The following is a 17,678-nucleotide window of genomic DNA, read 5'->3' as shown; positions in this document are numbered from 1 at the left end:
ACACGTTTCTTGGTCTTTTGACCCAAAACTGACCCTGTGATGGACACCTGCCTCTTTCCTGACCTTTATAACATTTGACCTCTCCCTGACCTTTACTTCACCTCTGACCCCTCCCTGACCTTCAGTTCAACTCTGACCCCTCCCTGACCTTTACTTCACCTCTGACCCCTCCCTGACCTTCAGTTCACCTCTGACCCCTCCCTGACCTTCACTTCACCTCTGACCCCTCCCTGACCTTCACTTCACCTCTGACCCCTCCCTGACCTTCACTTCACCTCTGACCCCTCCCTGACCTTCACTTCACCTCTGATCCCTCCCTGACCTTCAGTTCACCTCTGACCCCTCCCTGACCTTTACTTCACCTCTGACCCCTCCCTGACCTTCAGTTCACCTCTGACCCCTCCCTGACCTTCACTTCACCTCTGACCCCTCCCTGACCTTCAGTTCACCTCTGACCCCTCCCTGACCTTCAGTTCACCTCTGACCCTCCCTGACCTTCACTTCACCTCTGACCCACCATGATATCATTTAATTAGCTCCTGGATGCAGTGCCTGTCACATAACTATAATTCTTAGTACTTTTAAAACAGCAATGATAATTACTGACATGGGTAGTGACAGTGTTTCAGAAGAATAATTCAATTACTTACCTCCTGTAAGTCTATTACATGAAACTTACCTCTTGAAAGTCAGTCCCATAGCCAGCTATTTCAAGAGGAGGGGGGGGGGGGTCTTTTTTATGAAAAAGTGGACCTTTAATCATGAAACCCCGTGTACCTAGATAAAACTTTCCCCAGAGAGGACCTTTTCCCAGCAAAAAGGGAGTTCTTTGAACCCCAAACCCCCTGGCTTCAGGCCTGTAAGTCCTGATGTTAAACTTACCTCTTGTAAGTCCATGACATTAAATTGAACACTTTTGCCACTTCGCACAGAGTCAGTATATTGCTCGGGGAAATCATCTAGAAGAGACCTCTAGTGGAGAAAATGCAGGGAAAGGAAAATGAAGAAAAACATGCAACAGAAAGAATTACCATGACAACAAATACTAGGTTTACACTCACATTTCAGTACAAGCCAAGAAATAGAACATTCTGAGCCAAAAAAAAAAAAAAAAATTATATATATATATATATAATAAAATAATAATAATAAAATTAATAAAAAATAAATAATTTTCTGACAAATAAATATTGTATCAATGTTGATTACATCCATGAGAGTGTAATACCTAAATTTGTTGACTGCAAATTAAACTATCTAAGAAACAGCAAGTGCAATGTAACTTTCAACCCAATATTAATAGAAATCCACTGTTAATAATAATGTTCTACATACTGGGCATCCTTAAACATCAACAATTAATATGTGCATATGACAATCCATCACTTTAAGCCTTGCTTTAAAATAAATATTTGGAAAATTGTGTATTTGACAATAATGTGATCTGAAAATATAAGGGTATGGATATCATGCACATGCTATCAAGGTACATTGTTGACTGATAAGGTATTAAATATGCTGCACATGCACATAACAGACACTAGTGGGCTTGATTTGGTCTTAAAGTGCAATTTAAGAACACAAATAGTCTTACATGATGTTAAAACATGAGTAAGACCATTTCTAGTCTGACAGCCAATTAAGTTGTCTCCCCTTACACATTCTCCTATTGTGAGCAGAGGTGTCCTCTTTTGTGAGGGGAGGTATCCCCCATTGTGTATCCCCCATTGAGGGGAGGAAACTGCTTGACCACTTAAGTAGATGTTAGATCATTTTTGGTCTTAAAAGCAGATTCAGTCCATTTCAAGACTACTGCTGTAAAGTAATGATTAAGATCATGTAAGATCACGTGTGAACTTAAATTGCACTTTAAGACCAAATCTAGCCCACTAGTGAGAGTTGACTAATAAGGTATAAGACTGGGTTACCATGCCTAGATCGATCTTAGAAGATTGAACTATCTCCAAGGGGTTTCTCCCTAAATTGCTTTCAGTTTAAGCAGCTTAGATGTCTGGCACACCTACTTAAGCTGCTTAATGAGTTAATTACCCCCTGACAGCTTCAGTGGGTGTGAGAGACATCTAACTGCTTAATTTGATAGCAATTTAGTGGGAATCCCCCTGAACCGATCCAAAGTTAGTGCGATAGGCTCTGGGAATGGTGTCTTAAATATGCTGCACATCAAAGTGCTGGTTTAATGGTGTTTTAACTGCTACATATCATGTACAGGGATGGGAACAAACAATGTTTGGAGAGAAAGGAACCTGCACCTACTTTTCAACACTGACGTCTCCTACTCTTGTAGCATTTCTAACAAAATGTAGTTGTCTTTTCTGCTAAAACCTTGGGAAATTTCCATCCCTGTAATTCAAAATTTGAAGGAGGATGCTCCCATCCCTGTACTATAAAATTTAAAGAGAAAGTAAGGAGGAAGGGTATTTCTTGACAACTGAAATCAAATAATAAAGGTGTTAGTAAACATAAAGACATATTATTAAAGCATGCCAATGGATGAACCACCATAAATCATAAGATATTTTAGGCCACCAGGCCTCAACATGCAAGGTATTAATGATGTACACAGGAAAGTATAGATAGTAGTAAGAAACATGATAGTCTCATTAGTAGATTTCAGATGAAGATCACCATTGTGAAGGAGTGGTGGGGGAGTGGCAGTCAGTTAAGGAACTTCCCCAAATATGTACAACTAGTAATTATAAACTGGTGCACAGAGAAAGCAGAGAGCAGCTGACCCCTGTCAATATCAGTGCATGTTCATCTTGATTTTCAACTGGTTTTTGTTCATATGCCAATTTATACTTCCCAACAGAATTGTTTGCACAATATCATCTGTTGAGAATGTTATAAATCAGTGTTTATCTATATATTTAATAGGTTTCTGGGCAGCAGCCATTGCATAATTCCCCTCATAACAGTTTACAAGATAACACAACTCAATTACCACAGCCAGTGAACAACAAGAGAGGACAATTTCACAAATTGATACTCTGCACTAAGGCGGCAACCTTTAGGGAGAGTAAATGTGCTCCAACTTTTGACGATTCTTTGATATCTGCATGTGTCGTTTATTAAATATGCCAGACACATTTATGGGGTTTGAACTACATGAACAGTTAGAAAACCAGTCCAGGTTTTATAGTGTCTCATCTTGGTTGCTATGAAGTTCTTTTGGATGTGAAGACTATTAATTGATGACAAGAAAGAAAATAATAATACAATTTTTTATAAAATAAAACTGTATATCAATCCAAGCAGTCAGAGTCTCAAATTATATGCTTCAATACAAATGAAAATGATTTTGTAGACAAAACATATTGGTTTTCACTGCGAGCAGAAAAAAATATCAAAACAGAAGCAGCTTTTGGTGCAGATGCTGTTTTTGTTAGAACACCCCTACAAAATGATTAGAATGTACTTTTCATTACATTTTGACAAATGGGTTCTGTTCTTTTTAATCAGCTATATAAGTGTATTTCTCTATAGTTTCCTAAGTCTATCTATAACAACATTACCTGTAGTCATGCCTTTGTCTCATCCTCAAAAATGATCACAGCAAAACAACAGCATTCCAATATTATTCTTAGCAAAATCCAAACAGAAAATTGATAACAACCTGCACACTTTGACAACTGCAATCATCAAGCTATACTTACAGACACAAGGGCAGCTCTGAAAATTTTACCATATAAGAAAACTAAAACTAAGCCACACAATGGCAACAGTCTTGCTTGAAACTACAAACATAAAATGGGTTATGATAAAACACAATCACAGCAATCTGCTACAAAAATTAAATTACCTACACACTGCAGTCAAAAGTTGTGAAACAATGGCAAAACATGTGGTCAAAAGCTGTGGTCACATGACTAGATAACAAGTCACATGATCAAATAAAAAGTGGTTTGTTAAGCAGCAGCCATCTTCTTACCAACTTTACATGGGCATGTTTGCCACGCCTGTGTAAGAACCTGTCTGACTCAGGGTCCAACTCATATAGGGAGGAATCCTGTCAATAGTGAAATATAATATGATAGCACACATACAACTCATATAGGGAGGAATCCTGTCAATAGTGAAATATAATATGATAACATACATACAACTCATACAGGGAGGAATCCTGGCAATAGTGAAAAATAATATGATAGCATACATACAACTCATACAGGGAGGAATCCTGGTAATAGTGAAATATAATATGATAACATACATACAACTCATACAGGGAGGAATCCTGTCAATAGTGAAATATAATATGATAGCATACATACAACTCATACAGGGAGGAATCCTGTCAATAGTGAAATATAATATGATAGCATACATACAACTCATACAGGGAGGAATCCTGTCAACAGTGAAATATAATATGATAACATACATACAACTCATACAGGGAGGAATCCTGGTAATAGTGAAATATAATATGATAGCATACATACAACTCATACAGGGAGGAATCCTGGTAATAGTGAAATATAATATGATAACATACATACAACTCATACAGGGAGGAATCCTGTCAACAGTGAAATATAATATGATAGCATACATACAACTCATACAGGGTGGAATCCTGGCAATAGTGAAATATAATATGATAACATACATACAACTCATATAGGGAGGAATCCTGGCAATAGTGAAATATAATATGATAACATACATACAACTCATACAGGGAGGAATCCTGTCAATAGTGAAATATAATATGATAGCATACATACAAATGATACCAAGACCATTTCATTTCCAGTCAAGATGTTCATTTCTCCAAAACAGACAGACCATGAGAATGAATCACTAAGTGCATCACTAAGTGCAACTTGCACACAGAAGTTGACTTTAAAGCACGGGAATATCATTCACTAACTGTTATACTGGCTCAGAAGGCAAACAGTTGACAAGCCTGGACAGATACAGGTATGCTGACCTTCAGGCCCCCGTTTCACAAAAAAACTTAGGTCGGTTTCCCTAACTAAGACCTTGGTTACCAAGTCATTACGTCACTAAGTCGAGTTTCACAAAGAATCTTAAAGGTCGCTTACGTCCTTTTTTTCTTAGCTACTAGTCGATGATGTCAAGCCTCCTTGGGAGGACACTTGTACTGACTCAGAGGACAAACAGTTGACAAGCCTGGGTAGATACAGGTATGTTGACCTTCAGGTAGTTTTAATGGTGTAATACCACACACTAACTGTTGTACTGACTCAGAGGGCAAACAGTTGACAAACCTGGTAGATACAGGTATGTTGACCTTCAGGTAGTTTTAATGGTGTAACCCAAGTGCTGGATGACCTAAATATCAGTATCATACTCTAAAACCTTACATCATGGTCACTCTATTACTATATATATATTATATATCTTCAAGTATTAACTTTTCACTTCAAACTGGTACTTCATGTATGCAGACTTACAGCACATGCAAAAGATATAAATAAATAAAAAATAATATTAAACACAGATAAATTGATAAATGTAAACTTAGCCACTACCCTCACGATGCTATATATAATATGATATAGATATATATATATATGTCTCTTATGATAATCACGATGCTATGTATAATATAATATAATGTAGATATACTTGAGTCCTCACACTGCTAATCCTTCATAAGTAGAATACAGAACCCTGTAAATATTGACTTTTAAACTAAAATATTCCATGCTGTTTATCAGTTTGTTGCCAAAGTTACCTGAGCTTCATCATCTTCGGAAGCCGTACTGTCCGCGATATTTTCTTTACTTCGAGATTTGAAAATCTTTGCCAGCCCAATGCTGAATTTCTTTTCTGTAAAATCAAAATCAATTAAACTTCATTATCAAAATAAACAGAGAAAGGTACATGGAAAACAATAGTGTGATGGTAAATAAACCTAAGGGTGTATATACTATATAGGTACCTGTTATAGAGGGTTAAAATTATCTTTTTAAATGTAAGCAATTTTTAACCTCATCTTGTATCAATCTAATGTAAAGATTACTTAATAATCACATTACTCTAATTCAGTAATTTTAAATAATTATTCATGATCATTCGTTTTTTTATACCAAATTATATACACCATAGGCCTACCATTCTTTTTTTTTCTGAGAAATTGCAGTGTGATTTTAACAAAAACTGGAATATTTTCTAGACAGTCCTTTAACTTAGCCATATTCTTAATCCATCAAAAGTTAACTTTCAGACCAGTGTAGTTGCCCAGAGCTGGCTAACCTAACTGTGGACTGGGTGTGGGGCTTGTCTTGGCAGACCCTGGTGGACTAGAGCGAGGTGAAGACTGAGGACTTCCTTTAGGACTGGCCCTGGGACTAGCCCGGGGGCTGGGACGGGGACTCTTCTTTAATATCCCTCTCTGTGGTGCCTTGGTGTACTTGTGTGGTTTCAGCGTGTCTCCATTAGCTGTTTGTTCTGGTGGCTGGAATGATGGCAGAGATAATGTAGTAATATCATTTCACATATATTATCACAACTCTCTGGTTAATAAAGATTAAGACTGGGTTCTCATGCCTAGATCGGTCCATCCCTGGGAAGTCTTAATAAATTGCTTTAAAATAACTGGCTTAAATGTCTGTCACAGCCACCAAATAAGCTAGGGGGTAAAGATAATTACCCCCTAACAGCTTTACTAGGCCTGAAAGACACTAAAGCCGGTTAAGTTGATAGTAATTTAGTGAGGCTCCCCTGGGAGATAGATTGCTCCAAAAATCTGTGGAATGGTCCCTATGATTATCATTCAAATCCACAAACACACACACACTGTTTACCGTGGAGTCCAGCTTCAACTGGACCTGTCCACCACTGTCCACCTTGCTGGCGGCAGGGGTCACCGTAAACCTGGCCGACGGCTGACGGTGGACCTTCACAGCGTTCAACATATCTCCACTGCAGGCCGCCATTGGTCGCGTCCCCTCGGTATCGCCTTGGGACTTCCTCTTCTCCAGCTGTTCCTTGGCTCTCTTCCTCTCCTCCTCTTCCTGTTGCCGTTTATGTAATGCCTCTTCCACTGCTGCCAGGCGGCGCTGTTTCCAAGCTGAGCCTCCAGTAGCAGATCCAGCTCCAGTCTCTGTACAGACCCAAGGAGAATCATGGACTCTGGAAATATACACAACATAATGGATATGATTGTCTTCTGAATGGCATAGCATTATACCGTACACACCCAACTATATATTAGTGTCCTAAAACTTAAAAATTAATGTGTTTCAGTTTAAGCTGTTAGATGAAAAAGCTCATTAGAATATCAAAGGAAAGTGCCAAAATGAAATACATCAATACAACCTGATAATATCATGTAAAACTGACATCCAAGAATATAACACTCAGTAAGAAGACTACATAACTGTGCATATAGTTCAGTTATTAAATCTCATGTCTTAGAATCTAGCAGAGTTCCTGTTATGCCAGTGCTATGTTCAAGGTATAACAGACAGGACAAATTAAGGGCAGACAGAAGAGCTTTCATACATATATTATGCTTTAAACAAAAAACCTTACTGGTTCAACACTGCTTCCACGAACCATGGTTCCATCCCTGGTTAAAAACACATTAGAGATTCCTGATTGGGATTTCAGGCACTTCTCCATTTGATTGGTAGGAAAGAATCAAAACTTTACCAGTGCTACCACACATGTCTGTGTACTTTACCTGGGGCATCCACCAATGGGAATGTCCTTAACTTGGATGTCTCCAATAGATTCTTCACATCCTGGTATGTGGCGATATAGCTGATAAACCTGATGTCACGGATCATGAAGTCCTCCACAAACACATTGTAAGTGCTGCAAAGACACCAGACATTAAAAAAAAATATATATATATATATATATATATATATATATATATATATATATATATATATATATCACATGAAGTCCTTCTCAAGTACATAATATGGGCTGCAAGAAGGATATGATAACACATTTGACATGGATTATTTCACGTACAGAAAAAATGTTTTGTACTGAAATTATTACCTGGGCTTGGTGGGGATGATATCACATAATACTTGGACTTGGTGGGGATGATATCACATATTACCTGGACTTGGTAGGGATGATATCACATATTACCTGGACTTGGTGGGGATGATATCACATATTACCTAGACTTGGTAGGGATGATATCACTTATTACCTGGACTTGGTGGGGATGATATCACATATTACCTGGACTTGGTGGGGATGATATCACATATTACTTGGACTTGGTAGGGATGATATCACATATTGCCTGGACTTGGTGGGGATGATATCACATATTACCTAGACTTGGAGGGGATGATATCACATATTACCTAGACTTGGTAGGGATGATATCACTTATTACCTGGACTTGGTGGGGATGATATCACATATTACCTAGACTTGGAGGGGATGATATCACATATTACCTAGTCTTGGTAGGGATGATATCACTTATTACCTGGACTTGGTGGGGATGATATCACATATTACCTGGACTTGGTGGGGATGATATCACATATTACCTTGACTTGGTGGGGATGATATCACATATTACCTTGACTTGGTAGGGATGATATCACATATTACCTGGACTTGGTGGGGATGATATCACATATTACCTGGACTTGGTGGGGATGATATCACATATTACCTGGACTTGGTGGGGATTATATCGGGCAGGTAAGGCAGCCTTTTGATCTGGATGATGCTGTCATAAATGGACGGCTGAAGGCTGTGGGCGACTGCATTGGCTATCAACACTGCTATCTGGAGTATACAAATGATATATAGAAAATGTAAAATAAGTGTTGGCTTTATAAAATTGATTAAATATATTAAAATTTTTCAAAGACCAACAATCTTGTCAGCCAGTAGAATGTGGGATATCTGTCCCGTTAGCTTAAACACTATCATATTTATCAAACAATCAGTTGTCTTACCACAGCAGGTAGAATATGGGATATCTGTCCCGTTAGCTCAAACGCTATCACATTTATCAAACAATCAGTTGTCTTACCACAGCAGGTAGAATGTGGGATATCTGTCCCGTTAGCTCAAACACTATCACATTTATCAAACAATCAGTTGTCTTACCACAGCAGGTAGAATATGGGATATCTGTCCCGTTAGCTCAAACGCTATCACATTTATCAAACAATCAGTTGTCTTACCACAGCAGGTAGAATATGGGATATCTGTCCCGTTAGCTCAAACGCTATCACATTTATCAAACAATCAGTTGTCTTACCACAGCAGGTAGAATGTGGGATATCTGTCCCGTTAGCTCAAACACTATCACATTTATCAAACAATCAGTTGTCTTACCACAGCAGGTAGAATGTGGGATATCTGTCCCGTTAGCTCAACCACTATCACATTTATCAAACAATCAGTTGTCTTACCACAGCAGGTAGAATGTGGGATATCTGTCCCGTCAGCTCAAACACTATCACAGAGGTGGAAATGGTGTGGGTAACACTTCCTGCCAAAGCAGCAGCTCCTACACAAATGATACACGCATATTTTATGATTATGTAAGCAAAAATACATCGAAAGGAACATACTACTGACATTTTTTCCAATGCGATATCAGCCAGCTTAAAGAGCAATAGCTGCTGCATTAAGATACATGTACAGCTGACTTATTAATAAATAATGTACTGAAAAACTCATTTTGGAATAATAATTTTCATTTTTTTTTCAAATATTTAAAATACCTGACACACTAGATCAAGTATAATTGAAGTGATCAATTTTCATACCTGTAGTTACTATCATGGGTTTGTAGAGGACTCTAATATGAATCTTAACAGTGATAGAGAGTACTGCTGAGTTACATGATATTACCTACTACAGCATATCCTCCAGGTACTATAGGAGACACCTGCTCTCCCATCCTGACTTCACTGGGATACCATGTAGTCATACACTTACCTACTACAGCATATCCTCCAGGTACTATAGGAGACACCAGCTCTCCCATCCTGACTTCACTGGGATACCATGTAGTCATACACTTACCTACTACAGCATATCCTCCAGGGACTATAGGAGACACCTGATCCCCCATCCTCACTCCACTGGGGAACCACGTAGCCAAACACTCTCCTACAAAACGACCAAAGGCAGCACCTGGGAATAATTAAGAACATTCTCTTAGCTAATTTTAACCTGAAGATGGCAGCATAGTGAAGGAAAATGGGCATTCAGCCACAACAACAGCTGTCACGATCTTCAGGTGTGACACTGTGAGACCAGAGTGGACAGGTCACTGTAGGTCAAGGTCACTGTAGGTCAAGGTCAGTGCTTTTCAAGTTAAACTTTTCACGGAACAGCATAATTATTAAAATTCTCTTTCATTTGCATCATTTTTAAATTCAGTTTCCACCCATATATAATTAATTAGTAGATTATTATTCAAGGATGATGAAAATTATTCAAATGAATAAAGAATTATCAATGTACCTGAACTCAAACTGCTCATACCTACTGCTGAACAGTCATGTTATCAATTTTAACAAACACAACAAAACAAAATGAAATGTTATTAAAAAAGCTTTCCTTTAATATGTCATTGCGCAGTCCGCAGCATGGGGAATAGTTGACAAGGCAACAGTAAGTGTTGAAATGATGACACAACTTACCTATAGTGAAGACAGGAATGAACACTCCAGCAGGAATGGGGAGAGAACCAGCCAAAGCAGCTGTCACAAACTGGAAACAAATGTAATCCATTATTATTACAAGTTAACTGTTTGTGTGAGATCACTCTATACAACACTCCATTATTACACTGTACCTTACTGAACCTGAAAGATCATACCACACCATAAAAATCAGTGCACAAAGATTTAAAATTATATATATCTAAAATATCCATATTTATATTTAAACCTTACATTGACACACGGCATATTTTAAAGTTAAGTTAAAACTGATATATTTTCCAATTTGGAACTCTTAAAACCTTCATACAATTAGACTGGGGTTGATATCTGGTCTTCTCATACAGCCAGTAAATCTCACCTGTATAATAATAAACAAAGTCAGTGTGACATAGACGCTGGTGTCCGGGTGATTCCAGTGACTGAGGACCTCTAGTTGGTCCAGATCTAAGTTCTCTGCTTTCCCTGTGGACCATGTGAAGTTACTGAACAACTCATTCACAGCTTCTCGGTGAGTTAACTGAAAGAATATTGAACCTCTTGGTGAGTTAACTGAAAGAATATTGAACCTCTCGGTGAGTTAACTGAAAGTACATTGAACTTTTCAGTGAGTTAACTGAAACAGGCCTACCAAACTACCAGACTCAGCACCCAATGATCCCTAATTCACCGGTAGATTGGACCACAATACCTGTTTTCAAGGTGTGCATCGGGGGTTGGAAAATGGTGCATCTCATCTCAAAATTTGTTCCGGGTATCATACTGTGAAATGTGTACATTTGGTGCCTAGTCTGGTAGCTGGGTAGGCCTGTGAAATTACAGTGGACTTTTTAGTGAGAAAACTGAAAGTACGCTAAACTTCTCAGTAAGTCAAATAAAATGAACAGTGGGCTTTTTAGTGAGTTAACTGAAAGTACACTGGACTCTCAGTAAGCCAAATTAAAAGCAGTGCACTTCTCAGTGATTTAAGTGAAGGTACAGTGGACTTCTCAAGTAAGTCAAATAAAAGAACAGTGGTCTTCTTGGTGTATGAAGTGAAAGTACACTGAACTTCTCCATGATGTAACTGAAAGTGTGTGGAAAGTAATTTATGCTTTGATACCACTGCAGTTTTCTCCAGTATAATCTCAGTACATTTTGAGGTATCTATTACTAATGCAGAAAAGGTTTGGTAAGTTGTGTTGGAAAAATCGGACAAACTAATCATTTGTTTGTTTCAATTGAGATAGCCCTTGTCTTGTGAAAAATGTTTCCAGAAAACTTACCATTCCAGCTGTATACTGCCCCAGCCCCAAGGGAAAGGATAGAGTGGATATCAAAAATGTTATCACAGTAGGATAGATGAATCGACTGAAATAAATAAAACATGTTATATTTACTACACATTATATCTACACATAAAATGTTATCACAGTTGGATAGATGAATCAACTGAAATAAATAAAACATGTTATATTTACTACACATTATATCTACACATAAAATGTTATCACAGTTGGATAGATGAATCAACTGAAATAAATAAAACACATCATATTTACTACACATTATATCTACACATAAAATGTTATCACAGTTGGATAGATGAATCAACTGAAATAAATAAAACACATCATATTTACTACACATTATATCTACACATAAAATGTTATCACAGTAGGATAGATGAATCAACTGAAATAAATAAAACATGTTATATTTACTACACATTATATCTACACATAAAATGTTATCACAGTTGGATAGATGAATCGACTGAAATAAATAAAACATGTCATATTTACTACACATTATATCACACAAAAAAATGGGAATAAACTGAATGCTAATAAAAGGTATCTTCACTATGTCCTTTTCACATAATTATCCCAAACATTTCCTTATGTGATAACAATCATAAAAACATTTACTGTTAGCAACAATGGGATAATTGCTCGCTCATCTATATTAACATGCTTCACTGTGTTGTAAGCAAAATACAAGTGTAATCATCCTATAAATGCTTGAAGCAGCTCTACAAACACTTGTGGTCTATTGTATGTGACATATACATGTGCAAATCAGTTGCACCGTCATATAATTACTCTCTTGTAAGTCACATACAGTGGATGACTCCTGTTGTAACTGGTACTTACTTGTACTATACACCGTCATATAATTACTCTCTTGTAAGTCACATACAGTGGATGACTCCTGTTGTAACTGGTACTTACTTGTACTATACACCGTCATATAATTACTCTCTTGTAAGTCACATACAGTGGATGACTCCTGTTGTAACTGGTACTTACTTGTACTATACACCGTCATATAATTACTCTCTTGTAAGTCACATACAGTGGATGACTCCTGTTGTAACTGATACTTACTTGTACTATACACCGTCATATAATTACCCTCTTGTAAGTCACATACAGTGGATGACTCCTGTTGTAACTGGTACTTACTTCTTCTGGAGAAAGGAGGACAATTTCCTCTGTTTTCGTATAAAGTGGATAATTTTCCTGTGGAAATAAATGAACAGAGCACCGCCAAACCCACACACCAATCTGTAAAAGGAAAGAAAAGGTACCATCGGACAATAATTTTAACCTGATGCATCATTTACCAATAGAAAACATACTCCCTTTTATATAAACTGCACTGCAAGCATAGTTCTTATTTGTTAAGAACTGCTTTGAAATTATTCAAAACTTGTGATTCCTCATATAATAATAATATAATAATATAATTTATTAAGCCAATAAAATACAAATGTATAAAATCGGGAATCTTTTGCCCTGTAGTAGCGCCATTGAAATATAAAGAATGAGAATTAAAATTATATGTTAGAGTTAAAAATAGTTACTGCCGAAGGATAAAAGCTATTTAAAAATCGCTTACTACCCTTAAAAGCTAAGAGTCTCGAATTGCTAGGTAAAAATTTAAAAAGGGTATGGGCTGGATGGGAACTGTCTGTCATTATTGATAATGTTTTCTTTTTAGTCCTGTCTAGATATATAGCATGGACGGGAGTTAGATCTGTGCCAATTACAATCTCTGCAGTTTCGACGATCTTTTCCAACTTGTTCCTCTCCTCCACAGTTGCACGTCCATACCAAACAGTTACTGAATAAGTTAAAATACTCTCTAAAACACACCTGTAAAAGTTCGTTAGAATAAACACATTTCTGGTAAAAGCTTTCAATTTCCTTAAGAAATACATTCGTTGACGTGCCTTTTTCAATAGCTTCGTGATGTTATCGCCCCAGGTTAACCTATTATTCAGCTGAACCCCTAGTAATTTATAATTAGAAACCTGTTCGACCGCTTTACCGTTAACTTCCAAGGGATTTTTACTTGTCTGATTTCTTCTGAAGTCTATGATCATTTCTTTTGTTTTGCTCACATTTAATATCAAGTCATTGTCTGTGCACCAATTTACTAAACTTGTAACCGACTGCCTGTATGACCTCTCATCATTATGGTGTATCAAGCCGACTAAAGTTGTGTCATCGGCAAACTTCATTAAAAATGTATTTTCCTCCCTCGCCACACAGTCGTGGGTGAATAACGTATATAAACAAGGTGATAAGACGCAGCCCTGGGGTGTGCCAGTGTTTAAAACTATAGTGTCCGAGAAGTTAAAACCGACTTTTACTGACTGTTTTCTATTTAAAAGAAAATCTAAAATCCAATCGCAGAGTGCTAGTGGAAAATTAAGATCATCCAAAAGTTTAAAATACAATTTGCTTGGTACAATAGTATTAAATGCTGAGCTATAGTCAACAAATAAATCCAATCACATATAATCCAATCACAGTGACACAGATATTAACATATCAAGCAAATGACATGTTCTACAACTCAGACACTATAGGCTCAGCTAAAATGAATGTCACAATAATAAAACAGACAAATGATGAAAACTAAATGTGCAATCACCTCATCCCTCCTGTGAATTGCTTATTTAAGCGACTGACCCTTTTCCAGTGACTTGCCCTTTTACTAAATCACCCTCCCAGTACATAACTCTTCCAATGACAAGCCTTCGTCATTTCCCTGGAGTGAACTGTGTCTTTAACATTAGGCTGCGAAGCCGCGAGATCCCGCTACGGCCATTATTATGATTTTATAATGATTTAACTTGGCAAGTTTTTTCGATAGTACATGTATCACACTGTAGAAAATGAGTGGATACACTGTACAAGTATGTTAAATACATGTAGATGTAAAGATCGACCATCGCCATGATTTTGAGATCATACTTAAGGTCCAACATTTTTCTCGAGTGAACGTTTAATTTTTATTATTTCTGTGTGTGTGCGTGTGTGTGCGTGCGCGCGCGTGTGTATGTGTGTGTTTTGTGTCATTCATGTGTATAAATAAGTTTCCCACATATTTGGAACGAATTCAACTGATAAAATTACGACTTACTGTAGAAAATCTCTGGTTCTGGGTCCGGGATGGTGTCAACTAATGACGTGTCGTTGACGTCATAACTTGACGTCAGGAACTCTGACACCTCGCTGGCGGCAGAGAACACGAACTCTGTGTTGTCCACAGTAATGGTCACTTCCGCGTCCTCACTAACGGTCACCTCATCCTGCAGCACGTTGGTTCTCAGTGGCCGTGCTGTAGACTTGTGATTTGGAGCCATCTCAGTACAACTCCCAAAAAGCTCTGCTTCACCTGAGAATGTAAAATAAAGGTTATGTTCCTCTTGGGTGACTCCATGTTAAACCAAATTGTTTGGGGATTAAAAAAAAAGAAAATTGAACAAAATTGGACTAAAACTTAACTATTTTTGGTTTATTTGAACACGTTGCTTACAAAAGCTATAGTAATGTAGTAAATCAGCCACTGTAAAATTACTGTACAATTGCTATGCACAATACAACCTAAGGCGTTTTAAAACAATATCTTGTGTCCGGGGGCCCGCAGATATTGATACAAGAAATTTCTAATTCAAGAGAGATTAATGACAGATTACTGAAATTACACTGATTTTGTCTGCACCTGTGACGTTATAGAGCACGATGAGAGCCAAAGCGTTTCGCACTTGTGAAAGCGGTTTAAGTTTTGAGTAGTTTTGCCTTTTGAAATGTCGACTGTGGATTTTCCCCAGGCACTGTAAGATCATATGAACAGTTCTGATAAGCAGGGAACCAGTGGGGTGGACATGGAAGAACAAAATGATTGGGTAAAGTAATAACGCGACATGACTTTTGAAAAAAAAAACTTGCTGAGAAGTATGACATGCCGCCATTACCTACTGACTTTATTCGTGTTTGATCTGTGGTGTAGCAGGTAAAGGGGAGAGAACAAAGACCATCCCCACCTTAGCATCATTTAAAAGACTTAAAGTAAAGTAAAAGGAAATATTATTGACGACGCAGACTTTATGATAAGCAATAAGTTGCTAAGTTGATCACATAGTCTAAACTATACCGGCTTATAGAAAAGTTTTTTTGTTTTTTTGCCCAGACCGACAAGAGGCCGCATTCGTTCCCGTGACTTCCTGATTGCAGGGCCAGGTCGTTGTTGTGACGGACTGATATGCGTTATCCGGGACTCAAACTCGTGACTTTCTGTTATCACGGTTGATGACCGTTTTGGATTTTTATTTATTTATTTTTATTTTTTATTTGTTTATTTATTTATTGCAACCGCGCACGTTAACGACAGCGCTGTGTCTGACCCACCGCCCACCATGTATACGTTTTACTTCTTATAGTAATAAAATGCGATTTTCAGAAATCTTATTAAGCAAAAATATTGCATTTAGAACTCTAGCATTCGAACCCACGTGCAAAGGAATACGTGTGTTTAAGACAGTGGAATTACCACGGAGTCGCAGAAGCTTCGTTGATAACATTTACAACAAATGGAAACTTTCTACCTTATCACACCAGCTTGGTTGTATATGTTTACATCTACAGTTACAATAGATAGCCCGGGTGCCGTACAGATGTATGTCATCTTACGCAACGCCAGTCTCCAAACATGATGATGTGCACGAGGCCTTGTTTGAGAACCCGACACGGAGCGGTCCTAGTTAATTTTTTTCCTGTGCCTTCGTTTTGTGCTTATATTAAAGGGAAATTAACTCTTCGTATGAAATCTATATTTCACAATAAAAACATTGTGAATAACTCATAGAAATATAATATATTCTGTTTTACCACAAAAATGGCAGTTATAGCTATTAATTATTCTGATATCTGAGTTTGTCTTTAGACCACGTGACCTCCATTGATGGCTATACTCTGTTAAAATCTTTTAAGAGATTTTAACAAAAAAAAAAAAAAAAACTTTTCTTAGAAAAAAACAGGGACTAACTTTGAATGTCTAAATGGATTCATTAACCATTGGTAAGTACGGGAAAATTGTTGTTTACTCCAGGAAAATTAATTTTTTGGCCGAAACGAAGAGTTATTATCCCTTTAAGTTTGGGTTCACTTATTACGAAGTGGAGCGCAATGGGATCAAAGGTGACCCACACTTGGGCGGTTTTGGTTTAAACAACCCCTTATAAAAAGAAAGAATAATTTCAAAACGTTCAAACGTGTAAAAGCAATTGCAACGATGCAAATTTTGAGAAAACATATTTGCCAAACAATTTTACAAAGAAGATACCATTTTTGTCTCCTGAACGCATTATACAGGTGGTTAGACAGGGGTAGATCCAGGTTTTGAAGGGGGTGACAGTGTCTTTTACAAATGACAGGCCTCGGATTCGAAGCCGACCCTCAGCCTCCTTGTGGTGGGGTTATGGGACCGCTGAAGGGCCCCCAAATATTTTGGTGTTTTGAATGCCAAACGGTGCCTTTTGGAACGGTTAAGAACTATAAATCAGCAACTTAAACATCTCATTTCAAAAGGGTAATATTTAGTATGATTTTTTTTTTCAGAAACCGAAGGAGGGGGGGGGGGGGTCAGGACCCCATTGAACCCCATCCCTAAATCCGCCACTGAGTAAGACAATCTTATTATTCTAATTCAAACATATCTATTAACACACGGTAGGGAGACAAA

General features: G+C 37.5%; 1 protein-coding gene across 1 annotated transcript; it reads right to left on the bottom strand.

Moving 5' to 3' along the window:
- Positions 1 to 6,246: 6,246 nt before the first annotated feature.
- On the bottom strand, positions 6,247 to 13,361 carry LOC147760084 (chloride channel protein 2-like). The gene is made up of 10 exons (XM_086996435.1): positions 13,109 to 13,361; positions 11,927 to 12,011; positions 11,023 to 11,181; positions 10,641 to 10,710; positions 10,018 to 10,128; positions 9,399 to 9,496; positions 8,648 to 8,763; positions 7,679 to 7,812; positions 6,798 to 7,125; positions 6,247 to 6,448 (listed from the first exon to the last, which is right to left on the bottom strand). The coding sequence occupies exons 1-9, from the start codon at positions 13,234 to 13,236 to the stop codon at positions 6,902 to 6,904; spliced, it is 1,125 nt and encodes a 374-aa protein (XP_086852561.1). The 5' UTR covers positions 13,237 to 13,361; the 3' UTR covers positions 6,247 to 6,448; positions 6,798 to 6,901.
- Between the last annotated feature and the right edge of the window lie 4,317 nt (positions 13,362 to 17,678).

Source organism: Lingula anatina, chromosome 9, assembly GCF_051362555.1.
Source record: "Lingula anatina isolate TDL-2025a chromosome 9, LinAna3.0, whole genome shotgun sequence".
NCBI lineage: Eukaryota > Metazoa > Brachiopoda > Lingulata > Lingulida > Lingulidae > Lingula > Lingula anatina.
The sequence above is the reverse complement of the archived record's forward strand: the minus strand, read 5'-3'. Positions and strand labels throughout refer to the sequence as shown.

Excerpts from the sequence above, each read along its gene's own strand:
- LOC147760084 (XM_086996435.1), bottom strand. The coding sequence starts at position 13,236 with ATGGTACCTTTTCTTTCCTTTTACAGATTGGTGTGTGGGTTTGGCGGT. Across the intron at positions 8,764-9,398 it reads CCCACATTCTACCTGCTGTG|ATAGCAGTGTTGATAGCCAA; the intron begins GTAAGACAACTG and ends TGTATACTCCAG. Across the intron at positions 7,813-8,647 it reads ATAATCCCCACCAAGTCCAG|CACTTACAATGTGTTTGTGG; the intron begins GTAATATGTGAT and ends GTGTCTTTGCAG.